Source organism: Verruconis gallopava (assembly GCF_000836295.1).
Source record: "Verruconis gallopava strain CBS 43764 unplaced genomic scaffold supercont1.2, whole genome shotgun sequence".
NCBI classification, from domain to species: Eukaryota; Fungi; Ascomycota; class Dothideomycetes; order Venturiales; family Sympoventuriaceae; genus Verruconis; species Verruconis gallopava.
Genome location: NW_015622138.1, coordinates 215,647 through 231,369, shown reverse-complemented (window position 1 = coordinate 231,369; position 15,723 = coordinate 215,647). Strand labels below are relative to the sequence as shown.

At 51.6% G+C, this 15,723-nt stretch overlaps 5 protein-coding genes across 6 annotated transcripts; 3 read left to right on the top strand and 2 right to left on the bottom strand.

Moving 5' to 3' along the window:
- Positions 1-910: 910 nt before the first annotated feature.
- Positions 911-3,441, top strand: PV09_00579 (mitogen-activated protein kinase HOG1). The gene is made up of 9 exons (XM_016353339.1): positions 911-1,461; positions 1,577-1,733; positions 1,794-1,841; positions 1,897-2,026; positions 2,077-2,120; positions 2,173-2,272; positions 2,333-2,689; positions 2,742-3,004; positions 3,061-3,441. The coding sequence occupies exons 2-9, from the start codon at positions 1,678-1,680 to the stop codon at positions 3,137-3,139; spliced, it is 1,077 nt and encodes a 358-aa protein (XP_016218492.1). The 5' UTR covers positions 911-1,461; positions 1,577-1,677; the 3' UTR covers positions 3,140-3,441.
- Positions 3,442-3,652: 211 nt separating this feature from the next.
- On the top strand, positions 3,653-6,429 carry PV09_00578. Of its 2 annotated transcripts, XM_016353337.1 has the most exons (4): positions 3,653-3,806; positions 3,884-3,994; positions 4,076-4,493; positions 4,553-6,429. In XM_016353337.1, the coding sequence occupies exons 1-4, from the start codon at positions 3,742-3,744 to the stop codon at positions 5,960-5,962; spliced, it is 2,004 nt and encodes a 667-aa protein (XP_016218490.1). In that variant the 5' UTR covers positions 3,653-3,741; the 3' UTR covers positions 5,963-6,429. The 2 variants fall into 2 exon arrangements, with proteins under 2 accessions (XP_016218490.1, XP_016218491.1); XM_016353338.1 differs by having other exon boundaries at positions 3,884-4,493.
- PV09_00577 (uncharacterized protein) lies at positions 5,924-7,729 on the bottom strand. The gene is made up of 2 exons (XM_016353336.1): positions 7,247-7,729; positions 5,924-7,139 (listed from the first exon to the last, which is right to left on the bottom strand). The coding sequence occupies exons 1-2, from the start codon at positions 7,392-7,394 to the stop codon at positions 6,433-6,435; spliced, it is 855 nt and encodes a 284-aa protein (XP_016218489.1). The 5' UTR covers positions 7,395-7,729; the 3' UTR covers positions 5,924-6,432.
- Positions 7,730-10,391: 2,662 nt separating this feature from the next.
- On the top strand, positions 10,392-12,764 carry PV09_00576 (uncharacterized protein). The gene is made up of 2 exons (XM_016353335.1): positions 10,392-12,195; positions 12,245-12,764. The coding sequence occupies exons 1-2, from the start codon at positions 10,654-10,656 to the stop codon at positions 12,272-12,274; spliced, it is 1,572 nt and encodes a 523-aa protein (XP_016218488.1). The 5' UTR covers positions 10,392-10,653; the 3' UTR covers positions 12,275-12,764.
- Positions 12,765-12,851: 87 nt separating this feature from the next.
- PV09_00575 (uncharacterized protein) lies at positions 12,852-15,557 on the bottom strand. The gene is made up of 3 exons (XM_016353334.1): positions 14,735-15,557; positions 14,597-14,687; positions 12,852-14,548 (listed from the first exon to the last, which is right to left on the bottom strand). Exons 1-3 carry the CDS (start codon positions 15,543-15,545, stop codon positions 13,150-13,152), a joined length of 2,301 nt encoding a protein of 766 aa, XP_016218487.1. The 5' UTR covers positions 15,546-15,557; the 3' UTR covers positions 12,852-13,149.
- Positions 15,558-15,723: the final 166 nt, after the last annotated feature.

Sequence of the window (15,723 nt, the reverse complement as noted above, 5' to 3'; positions counted from 1 at the left end):
TTGCAGGCGCGGCTCGCGCACGCTACCTCCTTGTGCTCTTTTTTTTATTTTCTTATTCAGTCTTGCCCTCCTTCTTCTCCCGAACGGAAACGACTCTGCCGAGGCGAGGAGGTAATGGCGAGTTTCAACTTTGCGGGCTGCCTTGATGGCAATTACTAGTGACCGTCAATAGTATCGGTGCTGTGGCGTCGTCTTTTCGACTGCCACACCGCATGAAAATGCCTTGCATGTGTTCGTCGAGGCGCAAAACACCATGCGCATGCGGTGTGCGGGGCGCGACGCTATTCAAGTCATGTCGCTTGCAGCGAATCGCTCCAGGGGAAGAGACACAAGCCACTGCAGCTTTGGTCATCAGCCGCTGCCAACTTGACTTACCCTACCTCCGTATTGGCATGAACTCGATGGAGCAGACAGGCACTCTCAGGCTGCGAAATACCGGCCCCGTGACATCCTCGAGAAGATTGAGGGCTTGAAGACATGCTTGCTGATTCATCCAAGCTAGAGTGCCATCCAGGCCCGAATGGAAGCTTGCTATTGGCTGGTTGGATCGCGAGGGGATTTACTTCTCACTCTTCGAGCGCCGCGCACAATCCTGGACGCTCCTCAATGGCTCGGCGTAAGTGACTGAGGAGCAAGCTCCCAGATTAACCAACGTGAGCTGCTGGTCAGGCACGGGTGTTGTTCGATGCGGGGAACGAGAAGGAACAGAAGAAGGCCTCGATGCTGATTGAAGCGACATGGCGTGGAAAGTGGCTGGAAAGGAAGAAGGATGGGACTTTGTGCCAAATTCAGCATGGAGCTCGTCAGACTCTTTAAAACCGGGCTAGCTTGCAGCCAGCGATGACGTAGTTGCTCGATTCTTGCGTGCTGAAACTGGGGTGCGCGACAACTGATCGATGATCCAGTTTTTCCCAGCGCGAAGAATCGGTGCCAATAATCGTCTTGCCCGTACTCTCCGTGTGGCAGCTCTCGACCCTTCCCTCCCCACTGCTGTTTGCTGCTGGCGCTGCCGTTGAGAGAGGAGCTGACTCCTTTTTGACTTGTCTTTCCCCTCTGCTCAACCACACCAACTTCACCCTTCTGCCACTGATCGGCGGTAGCATCGAATTTTCCACTTTGCCCATCTTTCTACCCCCACTTCCTCGCCCACTCCCCTTTGCGCGGGCAGATCTGGCCCCATCCCGGGCTTTACCAGCGTCCTCTGCCCCAAAACCTCTCTGCCAACCCGGCTGTACGAACAGCCGATCTCGTCGAAGAGGTCCCGAACGGTTCACAGGCTTCGCGAAGCCCGTCCACCGCACAGCAGAACCCGCCGCTCGCGCCAGCGTTCGCCACAAAGCGAAACCGCTAAGCAGCGTCTAGACCGACCCGGCTGAGGTCGACGCAGAATTTGCGATTGCCATTGCTCCGGAGTTGCGACCGATCGCAGGGCATCGCTGTCCTTTCGGGCTAGTGATCTAAGTACGTACCTCAGGCTACGACTCTGGCGGGAAACCATCCTGGCCGTACGAAGGGCGATTTTCTCGCCTTTTCTCATGCACTGAAGTTGACTCCTTTGATTTTGCGCAACGAACAGCCGCGACACGACCTCCGTGCCCCCGCCTCCGAACTCTTCTCTCGCACCATCAGGCCTGCTTCGTTCGCTGCCTGCACTGAGCTAACCGCCCCTCATTCGCCATGGCCGAGTTTGTGCGCGCGCAGATTTTCGGAACCACGTTCGAGATAACCAGCAGGTGGGGGAACCTCCGTGATGCTTCCATGGTTGCATTGGGCCGTTAACTTGCGACATACAGATATGCCGAGCTTCAACCCGTCGGCATGGGCGCGTTCGGCCTCGTCTGGTACGTGTATAGAGAGGCGTATCCGGTCCGCTCGGGCTACTGACATCCGTCGCAGCTCGGCAAAGGATCAGCTCACCGGTCAAGCCGTTGCCGTGAAGAAGATCATGAAGCCCTTCAGCACTCCCGTGCTCGCCAAGAGAACATATCGCGAGCTGAAGTTGCTCAAACACCTCAAACATGAGAATGTGTGTGCCCCTCCATCCGTGCGCGGGGCACCCGTCTAACGCCTTGTCAGATCATCAGTCTTAGCGATATCTTCATTTCCCCCCTCGAGGACATGTTAGTCTCTTCCTTACGTCCAATCTTTGTCTTGTACTGATTCCGTGCGAAGCTACTTCGTCACCGAATTGCTCGGAACTGACCTTCATCGCCTCCTCACCTCGAGACCGCTCGAGAAGCAGTTCATCCAATACTTCCTGTACCAGATTCTAGTAGGCCTACACAACTTCGTACACAAAGTTTCAAAAGCGCAGATCCTGACATGCAAATAGCGAGGCTTGAAATATGTTCATTCTGCTGGCGTCATTCACCGCGACCTCAAACCCAGCAATATCCTTGTGAACGAGAATTGCGATCTCAAGATCTGCGACTTCGGTTTGGCGCGTATTCAAGATCCGCAAATGACTGGCTACGTGTCGACGCGATACTATCGTGCCCCCGAAATCATGCTCACCTGGCAGAAGTACGACGTAGAAGTTGATATCTGGAGCGCGGGTTGTATCTTTGCAGAAATGCTTGAAGGAAAGCCACTTTTCCCCGGCAAGGATCACGTCAATCAATTCTCCATCATCACGGACTTGCTTGGAACGCCTCCAGATGATGTGATTCAGACCATATGCAGCGAGAATGTGAGTAAGGACGCCGCGTTGAGCTTGATGCATCTAGTCTGACGAAATCTAGACTCTCCGTTTTGTTCAGTCGTTGCCTAAGCGCGAAAGGCAACCGCTCTCGTCGAAATTCAAGAATGCAGACGAGCTGGCGGTGGATATGCTCGAGAAGATGCTCGTCTTTAACCCAAAGCAGCGCATAGATGCGACAGGAGCTTTGGCACATCCATACTTGGCGCCGTACCACGACCCTACCGACGAGCCTGTGGCCGATGAGAAATTCGATTGGTCGTTTAATGATGCGGATTTGCCCGTTGATACCTGGAAGATCATGATGTGTGTTACTTCCCAGGAACATGCTCGTCTTGTCAATCAGCTAAATTTTATCACAGGTACTCGGAGATTCTGGATTTCCACAACGTAGATGCGCAAGCCCAGGAAGGCGTAGAGACAGCTGAGAATGTGAGCTAAACTAATGAGGAGCCATCCCGCAACTAGGGAAGAGCTCAGGCTCCAGGGTTAATGATAAGACGTGCATCAAGGTGTTCAGTGGTCACAGCTTTTTGGATGACGAGAGGCAGGCAGCATCCAATCCAGCGAAGCGTAAATGAACGGTAGAGCAAGAAGGAGCACGATAGGTTGCAAGCTGGACGGCTTTATGGTCTTTTTTGGATTTGAAGGAAAATGAGTGAAATTTTTCGGTAGCAGTCTTCGACCATGACTCCCGAACGTCCATGAATTCAATACATAGAGAATGGTGTCTTTCTTAAACATTACCCGACAGCGTGACACGACTTCTGGCTGCTCATGCAGAAGAGAACGCCACCCAGCCGTAAGTGTTCTTCATGCCACTCTCAAAGCGGTGTGTGCACCGCCAATCAGTGATCCAAAAAGGGATTAGCCTCACGTCGAGCGATCGTGGACCAGGGCCTACCTCTACCCCAGCGTATCGGAAACTCGAACGGGCTATTTTTCAGAGGAATGCTTTCAGAAACGCAGTGCGCATACCACTCTCACCTTCTCTCTCCCCACCCTTTACATATCCATACCCAACCTCTCCGCACCTGCACGCCATGACCTCGAAACCCTGTGCCGCATTCGAGCCGATTGTATGCGTTGTCGACTTCCACCATGCCAGGTACGTAGCGATGCGTTGGCAACGCCACCCACGTTCGTTCGTGCGTCGCCAGCTAACAGACGGGCGCCGCTTCGCAGAGGACCCGAGGTAGAGACGTGGATTGGCGTCAAGGAGGGCGAGGATCCCGCCGCGGAGAACGACTGGTCGTCCATCCTGCCCTTTCTCGCGCTCGCGGACGGCGCGCACTCGTGAGGCTTTCCCTCTCCCCCTCGCTGGGCACGGGTCCCGGCCTCGTGAATCGTGTGCTGAGAGCTGGTTGCAAACCCCAGGTCCACGGAAGACTTCTCGTACTTCACCCTGCGACTCAAGAAGACGGACAGGAGACCGGCCTCGTCGTTGTTCGGCATATCATGCACGCGCCAGATCGACTCGTCGTCGCTCATAAACCGCCCGCCGGACGTGACGCGGTCGACGAAGCAGAAAGCCGTGGTCGTCATATGTGACTCGCCCCAATACTTCGGACAGCTCAAGGAGAAGCTCTCGATCATAACGAAGGCGTGGTTCGCGCAGAGGGACTTCACGGACATGACCGTGTTGCAAGAGTTCCAAGAGAGCCTTGCGAAGAGCTTCAAGGAGCAGGAGGGGGAAGGTTCAGACGGCTTTTTCGGCCTAGGCCTGAGGGAGCTCATCCACGAGTACAAGCATCAGATTTTGGTGCTGTTCAAATGCTTGCTGTTGCAGCCCAAGGTACGGCTTCTTCGCGCTAGACCGGCCAAAGGATCAGATCGCTAACGCCATCCGAACAGATGCTTTTTTTCGGAACGAATTGCGAGAGACTGTGCATGATCCAGTTCTCCCTTATTTCCCTGATTCCGGGCCTGATACGACATCTCCAGGATTGCGCAGATCCGGCCTTCAACGCGTACGAGGAGCATTTGGTCAAACCTACGAGCCTCAGAACCAGCGAACGCGCTTCGCTCCTTTCCTACGTCGGACTGCCTCTCCAGATATTTGGCAAAGGCTCCCTCTTCGGTCCCTACACCCCACTTCAACAGCTGGATATCCTTGCGGACCACGACACAAAATCCTACGTCGTGGGAAGTACAAACTCGCTTCTGCTGGACCAGAAGGAAAGATACTCGGACATCTTCATAAATCTTGACGAGGGTACGATTACGTTCTCGAATCAGCAGCTGCGGGCGGCGTTAGCGTTGACGGTTCCCGATCGGCGGTGGATAGACTTTTTAACGCAAACAGTTAACGACACTTGGGACGAATCGAATCCGGGAAGGCCGAATACGCTGGGATATGCAGGCAGTGAGGAGTTTATACGTCTGCAATTTGAGGAGTACCTGCTCGCACTGCTGTCTGCGGTCAAGTACAGACAGTACGTCGAGAAGCACAAAGACGATCCCAAGGCTTTGTTGCACGAAGTCGAAGGTGACCCTGCGAATGAGTTTGGAGCGGAGTGGGTGAAGGCCTGGATGGCGACGGAAAATTACAGGGTGTTCGACAAGTTCACAGACATCCATATCTTCGACATCGTCGAGCCCAATCACCCATGTACGGGTGGATTGACGATTGAAGACATTCAGCGTCGCTTAGCAGCTCAGGTGGCTGAACTACATCTTGATGAGCGCCTCAACTCCAGCCGGGAGGTTATCGGAAAGCACCTGGCTACAGGACAGGCTAGAGTGAGTGAGGCGTTCAACAATCTTTGGGCAGATATCGAAAAGAAGAGAGGGGAGCAGCGGAAAAGGGCAGCAGAACGTAGAGCTGCTGGTGACTCCGACGGCGACTCCGATGGCAATGGGAAAGCAGCGAATGGCATAAGATATCCACGAGCACCGGATTTGACCCAAGCACAGGCAGCTGTGCAAGCAGCCGGTCAGAGAGCAGGTGCTTATTTCTCTTCCTGGAGCAAATGGGCTTCGGAGAAGAGGCAGCAGGGCTGGGGGAGGAGCGTGAGCCAGGAGCCAAATGCCAAGCGAATGTCGATGGTTGACAAGTCGAAGAATGAGAAAGACACCACAGTTGCGACGCCCGCGGCAACGGACATGTCAGAGAAAAAGGAGGGGCCAAAATCCACCCAGAAACAACTACGCGAGATTTCAACTAGGACTTCTCAGGAGACATCTGTTTCTACAAGAACGTCAGCTGAGACGAAGACTGATGTGCCAGTCGAAACCAAAGTCGAGGGTAACGACACAAGTTAGAAGATTCGTGAAATCAATCGTCCGTCCTTGCCCCGAGTCATGATGTTGGTCATCAGCTTCTTGCTTGCCGCCTTCTATCAGAGTTTCACAGCCCGTTCTCCATTCCTGCACAATTGACGATAGTTTGTCTTTTGGCTTGTGTGCGCGTCGCTCAACAAAATCATTTGCAAAGCAATTTTGCGTAGGGCAAGCTCAGTAAACTCGTCGAAGACCAGAAAGACGTCAAGTCGAGCATGGGAAGACAACACGTTTGTGCACCTAGCTATCAGCGCCCTCGCGAACAGATGAGGGGTCAAAGAATGTTGGTATACGTCGAGCAAGGGGCTGAGAGAAAAGAAAAATAAAATAAAAGCCGGTTCCACACGTGCTGGAGGAGTACGTTGATGAATGTTTCAATGCGATGCTTGTCGACGTGACTCGTGTGTATTGAGAGCTGTAAGTAGTATCTAAAAGTAGCAAATGATGCGGCTTCATCGTAACAACGGTGTGCTCTCGTGCGCAACATGCTCGTCTCGTTCCCTCTGCAGCGCAGACTTAACATAGAAGATTGTCCAAACGGCCATTAGACCCGCCAATGGAAATGGACCAGCCCATCCGACAGCATAAACACTCATTTTGGGCAACGTGAAGATGAGGGCCGTAAAAGCAGCAGCACACGCGTAGAAGTACACCATCCACGCCACGCTGACGTTCCAGATCATGGCACGGAAGGCTGGACTGTCGTTGTAGCGTGCACCAAAAGCTTTGCGATACTCGATTCCACCACCGCCGTCAACGGCGACGACGTCCTCGACGATGTAATACACTGCTGGCCGCAGCACGTTGCCGGCATCCAGGCTGCCGAAGCGAAAGGGCAACCTCACCTCGAGGTAGTTGAGGATCAAGGAAACAAAGGTGAGAGTGGCCACGAGGTACATGAGGACTGCCGCGGGCAGGGACATCAGGCGGATTTGGAACTCGTGGCCATCATGATCCTCGTCGTCCCTTGCAAGCGTGGACGTGATGAGCGAGGCGATGGAGACGAGAACGACGAAGTAGCCCCACTGGAACACGTCTAGAGCGTAGCGCGGCGCGTTCAACGGGCGGTACTCGGGCGACGGGCGGACCAGTTTCCAGACGCGCTCGACGACGGCGAGCGCTGTGAAGATGCCGAGGATGGCGGTTGGAAGCGTGAGGACTGCGCCGCACGTTAGCTATCGGCCTCGATGTCTCTCTCTCTCTCTCTCTCTCTCTCTCTCTCTCTCTCTCTCTCTCTCTCTGTGGTGGGCATCGCTCAAGACGTACCAAACAAACGATCCAACTCTGGCCTCCCGTACCATAGGCCGTAGAACAAACCCAGATTGAGGAAAATGGGCGGCACGAGGATGACGGTCCAAGCGATCGCAATGGACGCGTACCGGCTGTGGAGTGTGTACGGCAAATCGACAGCCATCGTTTGAGACTCCGGACCATCGGAAGGGCAAGGTCTAACTGAATACTCTACTGCTGGCGATTCGTATAGCAGTACATATCCTGCGGCTGCCCAGCCGCCAGATGAACAGGATCAGGCAGCGACGGCCCTGAGTCGGCTATACGCCTGGTTGAGTTGACTTTTGAAAAGTTTGGAAACATTGCATCATCTCTTCTTCTGAACTGTACAAACTACAGGTAGATTGAGCTTGTTTAGTCACCGCACAACTTTGTTCGGCCATTATAGAATCTCGGCATCTGTTCGCCGACGTTCACCTAGCATGGAGCCGAATCTATTTCTCTCGACGTAAATTTGTGTCATGTGGCCCAGGACCGAAGTCAAGACTGCTGAAAATCAATTCAGATCAAAATTCAGCGTATAGATTACAAACTTTGCAGCATTCTTGTCTATCCAATCATATACTTTTCAGATGCTGAAAATTTGCTTTTTTACGCTTGATCCCGGTGCAGACATAGGATATGGAAACGGAAACTTGAAATATGCTTTCGTCCTTCATCAAGCGAGGACAGCTCAGTTAAGGAAGTAGGATGGACATTGGCGAATTCTTCGTTCAAGCAACCTTCGAAATGGACATAATAAGCACCATTTGCAGAAAATAACAAAGGTTTTTGGCCGACCTCGGTTCATGTCATGAGAAAGTGTCACAAAAATTAAGAACTGAGACATTGGGAGACAAGGCTGGCCTCTCTTTGAAATCTACAAAATTCATTTTCGTAGTAAGTAGTGCTTTCTGAAGTTCGAGGATGTTTTTGACAATTTCAAAGGTTAGTGACAGGCCAAAGATTGTCCGATTGAATTTGTGCCCAGGGCAGCTCAGAGATTGAAAATAGTCAGATTCAAGAAAATTGCTCAATTCATCCCCCCCCCCCCCCCAACTCCTGGCCGCCAAACACGAACCTGTCCGGGTAAATTGCAAACCAAAGCTGTAGTAAGCGAGAGTTGATCATTTGCACTGTCTAGACACCTGCATATGATCTTGTTGGTCATAACATCGCAGTTACCCATAGCCCAAACAGTAGTCTAAGAGACCATTATCAAGTCGAAGAGCAGTCCATCAATAGCACCTATTGCCGAAAATCGTGTAGGCTCTTCCAGTCTGTTCATGGTCTTGAGATGCAACATGCAAGTGCGAGCTCTCAAGCGATGCGAGCTTCTTGTGTACAAATTCTCAGCTTAGGTCAAATCTATGAAAGGGCATAAAGCCAATCAGCTGACTGGACACTCGATCGATGCTTCAGCAACAGGTCGACATAGTTGGTTCTAAAAAAAAAGGAAGGATCACAGTAGAAACTGAATCCTCTAACATTGCAGTTTCAATACGTCAGCACCTCTGTCAGTCTCCAGCATGAGTTCTTGCGGTGTACTGGCCGGTCTTCGGCTATTCTCATTTTCTCATTACCCGTTCGGGATTGTTCCCCATACAAAATATTTGCCTTTTAGACACGGTTGTGTTTGCACCATTTGATAACGCGTGATAACGCGTGAACGTCGTAACGTCAGCGGTACACCATCGCGCTGTGGCATGGTGTGGAAAGCCTCTGTAGGACAGTCTTCGCACGTAAGAAGCCTTCAAGTGACTGCATTGTGCAGCTGCGACTCATTCAGAAATACCCGACTTTAAATATAAAGACTAGTTCCCGAGCTATTGATCCTTTAACGTGCAAACAAGCGTTGGTGTCGCCCACAAACGGCCCCCTCACTTGTTGTCGGTGTTGACCCCGTTGTCGCAGGCGTTAAACGACGAGTGCCGACCAATGCGATACAGCGAAATGATGACAAGAGGCTTGACTTCTACAAAAAAAAAAGTCGCGTGCAACAGAGACACGGCGTAAAGATGATCGGAAGGTTGGCTCCATTGCTGGAGCTTCGTGGAGAGGGGCCATGGGACTCGCAGCCTATCAGAAGGAGTTTACTGAGGCTGCACGGCGTAGCGACTGCCTCTTGGTTGCGACGCGCCTGCCACATCAAAATTCTCGAGTTTGCGTGACTTGCTTTTTTCCCCTTCGGGTCGCGGAAGGTGCATTGGCGCCTCGCACGCAAAAAATTTGGCAAACGTGGTGAGACCAGGCTGAACGAGGCCAGATCACGTGACGTCTGCAAAATGACTGGTTGGCAGTTCATGGCCAACATAGAAGCCACGGACTGGCTCCTGTGACGTGGATTTTGTATCTGCACATGCAAGATCATGCTTGAATGAAAGATCGTGTACATTTGGCGGGCGTCATCACGAGTGCCAACGCGTCAGCGGTCAGCACCGAAGTCGTCCGACAGGTTTTTCATGGCTGCAGTAGCTAGCGGGACGACGGAATCATCGATCAAGATTTTCACGGGCTTCAAACCAATTGAAGGTAAAAAAAAGGGCAGAGCGCGTTTCAAGTGCACCGTCAGACGCGACTTTGACGTGAAGCTCGCCTAGCTTCGCGGAAGGGAGGTTGGGATTTGCAGCGTCACGAGTGGAGGACTGTGTGTCTGTGTGTGTGAAGCGATGCCGAGGACGGGAGGGGGCCACGCCGCAGCATCTTAGCACGCAAAATGGCTCAACCTCTGGCGTTTTCGTGCAGAAGAAACGCGCGTGGAACAGGAAGCTGAATAGTTAGCTTCGATTGCTTGCATGCCGAGTTTGCAAGAGGCGTAGCAAATAAATGATGGCCGTGGCGGTAGCAGAATGGAGGGACGATGCCGTCAACCACCTGGACAGCGGCAACCGCTCGCGGACTGGCTCTGTGATACGAACACGCCCAAGAGCCAATGTAAAGGTTCGGATTCTAGGTGACCGCCTCAGAGATTGACAAGCTCGTCTGACGAATTGCAACGCAATAAGAGTCAGGTGGAGACTCTGTGTGCAAAGTCGGCAAATGGCGTGAATTGAGCGGCCGGGCTTGCCCTTGTTCAGCTGGAGCTCAGACGTGCGCTCCCGGCATACTACGTGACGCGCTTCTGCTGCGAGCAAGCACACACCTCAAGACCTCACACAAAAGTCTCAATCTTACGCCAGAATTCCTCTCACACCCGTGTCATTCTTCTCCTTTCCCATCCTCGCTCTCCCACTTGGCTCGAGAGATGGCTCTTTGAGCGTTTGCCAGAACGAGCACGCCGTCTGCACGTTTCGCCTGCCGCTCGCGAAACACGCCTTTTTGATGCTTGAGGCTTGCGTGCCTCGCTCGCGTGTCAACATTGTATCGACCCATCAGAAGACCACATCCTCGGTCAATTGAGCGCCATGGACTCTTCTCCTTCTGCTAATCAGATTGCCCAAGCAAACGCGTCCGCCATGTCGCCGACGCGGCAGCCGTCACGTCCAACCACGTCGCGGCAGCCCTCTCTCCTTCCTGCCTTTGAGCCTTTGTCCTCATCCCCACCAGTCCAGTCGAACAAACGCAAATTTCGAGACCTTGAAGAGTCCGTGAAGCATTACCCCACCCCGATTCCCACGTCTTCGACGGGAATCCTACCCTCGTCCCCACCAAACCGCCCTTCCTTCCAGCGAACTTTATCGACGCTATCAGAACGTGCACCACTAGGCGACCTGCCTTCAGTCGAACTCCCCGCTAATGGCGATGTCATACGCTTTGGCCGTTCGAGCAACTCGTCTCAGTACCAGCTGCCATACAACCGGCACATTTCACGCGTTCATGTCACTGCCAACTACGAGGCCCCGAACGTTCAAAACGCGTCTGGCAGAATAGTGGTCAAGTGCTTAGGCTGGAACGGGGCCAAAATTAGGTGTGGAGGCGCGGTGCATCAGCTTGAAAAGGGCGATTCTTGGGTGTCAACACAGCCTTTGGCAGAAATCATGCTCGATGTCTTGGATTGTCGTGTCATGATAAAGTGGCCAGATACACAGGAAAAACAGACCGGCAGGGAGACGCCGCATATCGAAAATTGGCCAGAGGAGTCTCCTCGACGCGTTCTTGCCGGTCTAGGAGACGACGTTATGCCTTCAAGCCCTCCAGCTATGATCCCTCGCTCGCCTGTCTCCCCTTCACCGGCACAAACAGCCCTTGCAGGAACTACTGGTCTAGTGACAGCAACAAACGAGTTGCAAGAATCGCACCAGACAACTGTCGAGGTGTACGAAGACCCGAACTCCGACCACGTGCAGGAATCAACAGAGCTATCTACCAAAGCCTCGACTGTAAAGCAAGTGTTGCAAGAGAAGGTATCTAGCTCAAGTTTGTCGTCATTGAGCGCAGACGGTCTCTCTGACCAAGAGAACGAGGAAAATGACCCTATCGTGCACTCATTTGGCCCGTTCGGATCAAACCTGATCAACCGTCTGAATTCTTTCTCGCACACGTCTCCCCGTCCGCGTCAACCTCATAATCGCAAGCGTCCGCTCCGGGAAGCGTCGAAATCGCCAAAACGCGAAGTTTCGTCGTCTGTGTCGCGAAAAAACAGCACAGAAATTTTCATCAAGGTGCAGGAAAGTCCCATTAAAAACCATGTCATAAACCAGCTTGCGTTCTCACGCATCCATGCGATCCCTCTGTCCACAATTCACAGCAACCTGCCGGCTGAGCTACGTACTTGCGCGACTGCCACGAATCCGAATGCGTCACTGCCTACATCGGAGCTGGAACGCTTGTTGCATTCACTACCGTGTGTTGGCGAGATTACAAGAGAAGGTAAGGATGCGGCTGGAAAGCCATTGGAGAACGAGTTTTACTACGTTCCTGAGATGGACGACAATACTATGCGTAGGGAAGCTGTTCTTGGTAGCCGTGGAGGCACTGGTCTGCGTGCCGTTAGAAAGAACCACAAGGTATTCCAACCCGAATTTTTTTATAGCACATGAAAGCTCACAATAACAGCAATACTACTGGAAAAAGCCACGCGTCTAGTCGCGACGCGTCAACCCGAAAAAAATTTCCCCACAAACTTGACCACCAATACAATGACCCTACTTGCGAATAGACGTGTAACCACGAGGTCGCACTGAGATACCGCGTTTGAATTTTGCATTGTATATCATAGCCCCTTTTTTAAGCATGGCGTTGGGCATTAGATGGGCCAAGGCATGCGCCAAAAATGCGCATGTATAGCCCTCACAAATTCGTATACTTCACATCGTTTCTGCATTTGAACCCATTGTTCTCCTACAAAAATAGCGCAAGAATTGAGTTTATGGGCTGCAATAGGCAAAAAGCTTTTGAGGCATGAGTTGGGCGACTCGCAATACGCTGCGTGTAAAGTGTTTTCACGAGAGTTGTGAGCCTGGAGCGTATGACGAGAGATGGCAGCGCGAGGGTGCGTCATCACTGGATAAGCTGAAACATGTATCATTAGCAGTGTCTATCGAAAGAGCTGAAATCTGCAAACTTTGAATATCAACCGGCCGTGACAGCATGTTGTGCTCTCTTAGTGTTTGAGGATTTTGACAAGGCTGAGAGGGAATGGAATAAGGCTGAGTGCCTGAAGCAGGCATTAAGGCAATAAAGTTGTGGGTGCTTGAACTGGAAGCGTGCTAACACCCTAGCGCGATAAGCAAGAAAGTTCGTATATCCTCCGGCCAGAAGTCTATATTCCACTGTTGAGATAGCGTCCACAAAGTCAGGGATTTTAAACTATCCTTGATGGGAATAGATGACTCTAAATGCTTAACAAGCGTTCCTGCGAATGATGTTCCCTGATCATCTGGAAAACCATGGGGTAGCTCACGCTTTGCGAACCCAAAAAATCTAGGAAGTTCCCGGCCGCGTTCTTGAAGCATGCAACATTACTGTTCCTCATCTTCTTCGCCTTCGCCTTCGCTCTCGTCCTGCTCTTCCGCGTCTACAAACCCTCCGCCACCCCTCACGTTCTCATCATCACTTTCTTCATCTAGCTTCGCACGCTTGGCCTCCTGGGCCTTTCTCCCTTCTTCAAGAACCTTCTCCTTCTGTTCACGCACTTTCCTCTGGCCCACCACAAAAGCCCCCAGAGGTGTCTTCTCCCATTCAGTATCCTTTAAGAAGCCTTCTATGCCCGCCCGATTTCCTGGGGCAAACTCCACCTTTGCACGCTTCTCTTCTATGAATCGTGAATTCGACTCGATCTTTTGGAGAACCAGCTTGAGAGCTGAATTCAGCTTATGGTTGCGGTTCCCGCTGCGATCACCGCCGGCATCGCGCAACCAACGCTTGATGATGACGATGAGTGGAAGCGCAAGCTCAGGAAAAGCAATGTTTCGGCACCAGAGAACGAGGAATTCGCTAAGAAATTCGCATACTTGTTCACCGAGGCCATCTTGGTAGACTCTTGTCTTCAGGTATTGTTTTGGCGCGCGAATGTTGGTCTTGAAGTCAAGAGGCCGGAGCGTACTTTGCTTGGGCGGCTTTCGCAACTCATTCGATTGCAGAACCTCGTAGAGCGCTGGTCCAAGGGGAATGTAAGTTGTTGTTGCACGACTCAAACGCAGGAGGGAGTGCATAAGTTGAAAGCGAAGAGGGAAATACTGGCTTGTCGGAATGAGACGCATAGCTCCAATAGTAATTTGTACAGTAGGGTATATGAGAGGACGGAGAGGACTTTCCTTTCCGGACTCTGCTTCTTTGATCGAAGCGCAGTGCTCGCTCAAAACCCGGGACCAGAAATCGAGACTGTGCACGTACTGCCAGTTGTATATTGTCTTGTACGAGTCCGAGGTAGGATTCGTGATGGTTGATCTGAGGTGGATGGCAAGTTGGCGGATAAAAGTGAAGCCTGTTGTGTATCCAATCTTTGAATCCAAACCCCAAAGCTCGGCCGCGGAATTCTTCATCAGATTCACCCCCGCTATGGTGTGCGGAGTGGTATTCCGTGAGCCTCGAACCAAGCCTTGGTAAACGCTCTTCAAGACAGCCTCTCGCAAACCTGCGTCGCCAATCACCATAAGACGTCGCAGGACAAGAAAGGCTGAGATTCGTGTTGCTTCATCACTTGTCGTAGATGACCAAGTCGCTGTAATAGTCTTGATCAGATTGCGAACAACAGGTTTAAATGAGAGAATGTATGGGAGGAGTGGTAGTATGGAGGATAAGGTCAATCGAAGAGTTGCCGAATCAGAAAGACCCTGTAATAGATGGTGGACTGATGTTATGTGAGATTTGAGCATAGGCGCCATGGTTCTGAATTTTTTGGAGTCGGTTGGGAGAGAGCTATTACAAGTTAGCAGAAGCGTTCACCTTCATGCTGGTGAGACGTACACTTTGCCATTCGCGTGCTCTTTAACTGGTAGATGGTGGTGCAAAACTGTCGGCGCATGTTTCAAAGCGATCATGAGAAGACTGTGATACACTGTACAAAGTCAGGACGGACCAATGCGTAGTTTCCTCGAGACATACCATCTGGGTTTGACACCCTGTACTTGTATGATTTACCTGTCTCTTCATTCAGATGTGCCGCTGCTCTGAATGCCAGAACGACCTCCCTCAACGCTCTTAATGACTTTGTTTCAACCATAGCTTTTTCCCACTTATTTATCATGGCTTTTGTGACCTCGCTGTTGCTTGGCTCATTTTCGTCCTCGCTATCTGAAGCTGAGCCCTTCGCTGTTTTCCGTTTCTTCTTTGGCGTATCTTCATCGTCGCTGAGCAAATCGATTTCAGCCAAATCAGCATCCTCGAAGTCCAACAGTTCGGGATCGTTTTCTTTCATATACTCGTAGAATTCCGGATCTTTCTTCTTTAAATCTTCGAGCTGCTGCTTGTGATCGCCAATATCCGCTTCCGACTCGTCATCAGATGCAGAAGAATAAGCTACAGGGAAGGATTCCACAGAGTCTGTAGAAGAAGAGTCACTGTCGTTGTCGTCCTCGTCGTCATTGTCGTCAGTTGCGCTGGTACGCTTGCGTTTGCCCGTCGTCGGTGCATTCTTAGATTTGGTGGTTCTTTTTTCGCTCAATTGTTCCGGTATTTCGAATCCACCTTGAAAGAACTCATCCACTGTCATCTCCTTGAATTTCTCGCCATTGATATCATTGATCCTCTTCTCGGGCTTCTCTGCTTCTTCGCCTTCCTTCTCTTTCGCTCGGCGGGCCTTTTGCTTTTCTTTGATCTGTTTCTTCTGCTTGATCTTTGCAACCTCTTTCCGACGTTGTAATGTTTCTTTGAGATGTCTTTTCTCAAACTTTTTGGTTGCTTTAGTTTGCGCCATGTTGGCTGTTGGAGATGGCTTGATCTTGCGCAAATCTGAGAAATATTTTAGCGAAGCGACTGGACCCTGCCGCCAAGCAGACAGGGATTATCGGAGCTGTGTCATGCTTGCGACTGAGCTTCACTGAAGACTGCACTTCTACATGTTACTCGTTTCAAGACTCTGGACTTTACTGCTC

Bases quoted from the DNA above. Each gene is read 5' to 3' on its own strand.
- PV09_00579 (XM_016353339.1), top strand. From the start codon at position 1,678: ATGGCCGAGTTTGTGCGCGCGCAGATTTTCGGAACCACGTTCGAGATA. The intron at 2,690-2,741 runs GTGAGTAAGGAC...GACGAAATCTAG, and splicing joins AGACCATATGCAGCGAGAAT to ACTCTCCGTTTTGTTCAGTC. The intron at 3,005-3,060 runs GTGTGTTACTTC...ATTTTATCACAG, and splicing joins GATACCTGGAAGATCATGAT to GTACTCGGAGATTCTGGATT.
- PV09_00578 (XM_016353337.1), top strand. From the start codon at position 3,742: ATGACCTCGAAACCCTGTGCCGCATTCGAGCCGATTGTATGCGTTGTC. The intron at 3,807-3,883 runs GTACGTAGCGAT...GCCGCTTCGCAG, and splicing joins GTCGACTTCCACCATGCCAG to AGGACCCGAGGTAGAGACGT. The intron at 4,494-4,552 runs GTACGGCTTCTT...CCATCCGAACAG, and splicing joins GCTTGCTGTTGCAGCCCAAG to ATGCTTTTTTTCGGAACGAA.
- PV09_00577 (XM_016353336.1), bottom strand. From the start codon at position 7,394: ATGGCTGTCGATTTGCCGTACACACTCCACAGCCGGTACGCGTCCATT. The intron at 7,140-7,246 runs GTACGTCTTGAG...CGTGCGGCGCAG, and splicing joins AGAGTTGGATCGTTTGTTTG to TCCTCACGCTTCCAACCGCC.
- PV09_00576 (XM_016353335.1), top strand. From the start codon at position 10,654: ATGGACTCTTCTCCTTCTGCTAATCAGATTGCCCAAGCAAACGCGTCC. The intron at 12,196-12,244 runs GTATTCCAACCC...TCACAATAACAG, and splicing joins CCGTTAGAAAGAACCACAAG to CAATACTACTGGAAAAAGCC.
- PV09_00575 (XM_016353334.1), bottom strand. From the start codon at position 15,545: ATGGCGCAAACTAAAGCAACCAAAAAGTTTGAGAAAAGACATCTCAAA. The intron at 14,688-14,734 runs GTATGTCTCGAG...GACTTTGTACAG, and splicing joins CAGGGTGTCAAACCCAGATG to TGTATCACAGTCTTCTCATG. The intron at 14,549-14,596 runs GTACGTCTCACC...AACTTGTAATAG, and splicing joins GAGCACGCGAATGGCAAAGT to CTCTCTCCCAACCGACTCCA.